The sequence below is a fragment of the Triticum dicoccoides genome, chromosome 4A (assembly GCF_002162155.2).
Source record: "Triticum dicoccoides isolate Atlit2015 ecotype Zavitan chromosome 4A, WEW_v2.0, whole genome shotgun sequence".
NCBI lineage: Eukaryota > Viridiplantae > Streptophyta > Magnoliopsida > Poales > Poaceae > Triticum > Triticum dicoccoides.
The window spans coordinates 619072203-619075653 of NC_041386.1; the positions used below are offsets into that span (position 1 = coordinate 619072203).

General features: G+C 52.3%; 1 protein-coding gene across 2 annotated transcripts; it reads right to left on the bottom strand.

The window, feature by feature from the left end:
- Positions 1–600: 600 nt before the first annotated feature.
- Positions 601–2360, bottom strand: LOC119287415 (RING-H2 finger protein ATL2-like). 2 transcript variants are annotated; one of them, XM_037566952.1, is made up of 3 exons: positions 1821–2360; positions 1630–1739; positions 601–1456 (listed from the first exon to the last, which is right to left on the bottom strand). In XM_037566952.1, the coding sequence occupies exons 1-3, from the start codon at positions 2013–2015 to the stop codon at positions 823–825; spliced, it is 939 nt and encodes a 312-aa protein (XP_037422849.1). In that variant the 5' UTR covers positions 2016–2360; the 3' UTR covers positions 601–822. The 2 variants fall into 2 exon arrangements, with proteins under 2 accessions (XP_037422849.1, XP_037422848.1); XM_037566951.1 differs by having other exon boundaries at positions 1630–2360.
- Between the last annotated feature and the right edge of the window lie 1091 nt (positions 2361–3451).

A 3451-nucleotide genomic window follows, 5' to 3' on the forward strand; every position in this document is an offset into this window, starting at 1 on the left:
GTTTTCCATTTAGATAATCAACATATCATGCGGCAACAAGGGTTTCTACACTAGGGCTTTTATGCCCCCACCCCATTCCTCTCTACTCTGTGGTCGGCTCCGATGGCAAGGTGGCTCCGTCACGACGACTATGCATGATGTCCCATCTACCTGCACCGACGGTCATGCTAGCTAGGTCGTGCATCCTCGCTTATTATCCATCAATGAGCAGGCGACATGGCACACTAGTGTGTCCATCCGTTGTCGTCATGCGACAAAGCCCAAGGAGACATGGATGGTTGGGTCAGACGACAACCGTCGAGGATGAATCTAAAATCCGACCCCACCTCTCATCTGGCCACTCTTCTCCGGCAGGAGCTAGTAGCCACCAATGTTTTCGCAGCACAGTCGATGCCACCGTGGCCGAGGACGATCAGTCACACACCAACACTCTTTAGATATTGTTTCATCCTATAGCAATGCACAAATATTTAGCTAGTGGTGATAAAATTTGAATGATAGCGAATTAGAAATCAATCGGCTAGTAGTGATAAGGTTCTATTCTTCTAATATATGAAACGGAAGAGCTCATGTCGGTTGCTCAGAAAAAATAAATCAGTCGACTGTCAAATGGATAGCCCATACATGAAATGAAAGTGGGTTGTTGTAAAAGAAAAATTACATGCAAATATACGGCGAACTTCTTTTTTTCGCGACATCTTAATTCCCAAGATTATTTTTATCGCGCAATCCCGTACAACAGCCTGAACACAATCTAATCTCACTGAACTTTTTCGTTTTTTGAGGGAAATCTCACTGAACTACTCGTGTGTAGGTAACGCGTCAGCACTGGCGATGCTCCCACGCATTGCCCTGCGAGCTCTGCCTCCTCGTCTCGGCACAAGGATGCTCCTCACTGGCCGTGCTCTGACAGGGAGCGTCGGAGGAGGCCGGCTCGTCGGAAATAACGATCTCCAAACGGGTGGACAACACGTCCATACGGTCTGTGCCCACCGCCGCAGTCACCGACGCCGTGGCTGGGTTTGCTTCGCGCAGCGCGTCGTGGTCCGACGAAGACGTCGGGACCTGGAATGGCGGAGCAAGGGTCGCGATCGGACAGGTGGCGCCGGAGGAGGCCGACTCGTCGGAAATAACGATCTCCAGCTCCAGACGGCTGGACGTTACGTCCATGTGCTCCGCGCCCACCGCCGCCGTGGCTGCGTCTGCTTGCTGCAGTGCGCCCTGATCTGACGAAGATGTCGGCGCCTGGAACGGCGGCGGCGCCATGGCGACGGCGTAGTACACGGGCGGCATTGTCCCGGCGGCGGCGCGGTGCTTGGTGGTGGAGCGGCATATGGGGCAGGTGGGGTGCTGCCGGAGCCAGGTGTCGATGCAGGCGGCGTGGAAGGCGTGGCCGCAGTAGGGCAGCACGCGCACCACGTCCTTGGCCTCGTACTCCTCCAGGCACACCGTGCACCTGCACACTCACTTGCGTCAGTACACCATTATTTTCGCAGTAGGGCAGAACTGAAACAGAGCAATGTGCTGAACTCTGAACTGAAACAGAGTAATGTGCTGTGATCCTTCTTCTCCTAAACAGAAAATGTGCTACTCTGCATAAAAAGAAACGAGAAGTGGAGCCGTCTTAACTGTGACTCCTCCTGAGCGGGCGGCCGCTGCGAGTCGTCGCCGGTCCCGAACTTGGCCGTCGGGAAGGTGGTCACCATGGACGGCTCCATCCCACGGATGCCGCGCTCCACCTGCCCAACAAATACAAGTTGTAAATTCGCAATAGAACGGTAGTGTGCTTGCGGCACGTACGAGGAGGAAGGATGCCTAACGTGAATGGCCGGGAAGGACACGGCGTCGCTGGCCTGGGCGGCAGCGGCGTGCTCCGCCGCGGCGGCCCTGAGGTGGATGCGCGCGCAGAAGAGCCTGGTGAAGACGAAGAGCACGAAGAAGGCGCTGACCGAGAAGGCCATCACCGTGGTCACCGTGTTCATGCCCATGCTGCTCGGCCCCGCCGGTGAGGTCATTCCTCCCCCTCTGCTCCTGTACGCTGATTCGGCTCCGTTTCTTCCACACGTCTTCCAGGCACAGGGGCAATCCACCTTCGCGCGCGCGCGCTACAGGGAATTAATCTCTGAAAAAGGAATTTTGCAAGAACCCTAGTATCATCTACCTCTCCTCCGTCTCCCTCCGTTTATTCTTGCATAATAAAGAGGAAGAGGACATGGAAGAAGAGGAGGAAGAAGAAGATGCGTTGCGGATAGAGGCCAAGCGTAGCGACAGGGAGCCCGCCCTGCCCCCTGATGCCCGTCTCGCCCACAGAGATTGTTTAATCATGCGCTAACTAATAATCCATGCTCGCCTGTGGACTAATGCCGGAGAATCTAACCTAGTTGCTCATGCGCTAACTTGTACTACTACTTAGTAATTAACAAGTCAATTATAGAGTAGGCCGGCCGTCGGTCTCATCCGTGGTGGCGCCCGCCCGTCGTCGCGTTATGAATTTGCAGCGTGAGCGAGCGGGCGAGTGTTTGTCAGTGTGTCCCTGCGGCCGTTTCCACGGAACCAACGCCGTGGCCAAAACGCCCTGCTTGTTTCTTAGGAGTACAGAGAAGGATGGTGGGTGGTCTACGTGGTAATAGTCGATCGACGCACCGACCTGCCGGGGAAGCAAGATGGGTGTGCTCTTGGAGCAGATAGCACGGCACGGCGAACCGGAGAAGAAAATCTAACGCGGCCTGGTCTTTATAGGAATTATTATTACAGTTTGTCTAATTCACATCCAAATGTTTTTAAGGATGTCACATCTAAGCTCCCACAAATATATAACGAAGCAACAAGAAACAAAATAAACTAGGACAAAAAAAATAAACCACAAACAGAGTGGACATCAGTTTAGATGTGACATAATTATGTCACATCTAGATGTGTCCTAGTCAGGCCCTTATTATTAGTTCATTACGATAATTAAAGGATAATCGATGTTTCGTCTTAATCTGATATACTTTGCTTGTTGATCCACGCTAATTCTAATTCTCTTAACATGCCGCTTTATATGTCAATTCAACGTGACATCATGTTGTTTTTGCAAACACATAAATCTTGCAGATCTTTCCGTTGATACAAAAAAAATAAGGAATACAAAAAAGGATACACCACATGAGACGAACGCAAGAAGGCGTGAGTAGATGCTCGGAGCAGAGAGAGACAAGGATGCTCGACCCGAACAAAGAATACAACATAGCTAAACCCACCTAGCCCAGACTCCAGCAATGGAAGGCGAGGAGACGGGACTCGGGATACCCAAACCGTCTCACAACCATCACGAGGCACCTCTGTTGTGCTGTCACGCCTCCAAACCTGACTACATAAACATACCCCCATCAAGAACACCTAGAAATCGACAATTGGGTTGCATGACCTGACCGGGTTGGACGTGGGAGTAGTGAGGGAAGCACCGACG

Bases quoted from the DNA above. Each gene is read 5' to 3' on its own strand.
- LOC119287415 (XM_037566951.1), bottom strand. From the start codon at position 2,015: ATGACCTCACCGGCGGGGCCGAGCAGCATGGGCATGAACACGGTGACC. The intron at 1,457-1,629 runs GTTAAGACGGCT...GTGAGTGTGCAG, and splicing joins CCCGCTCAGGAGGAGTCACA to GTGCACGGTGTGCCTGGAGG.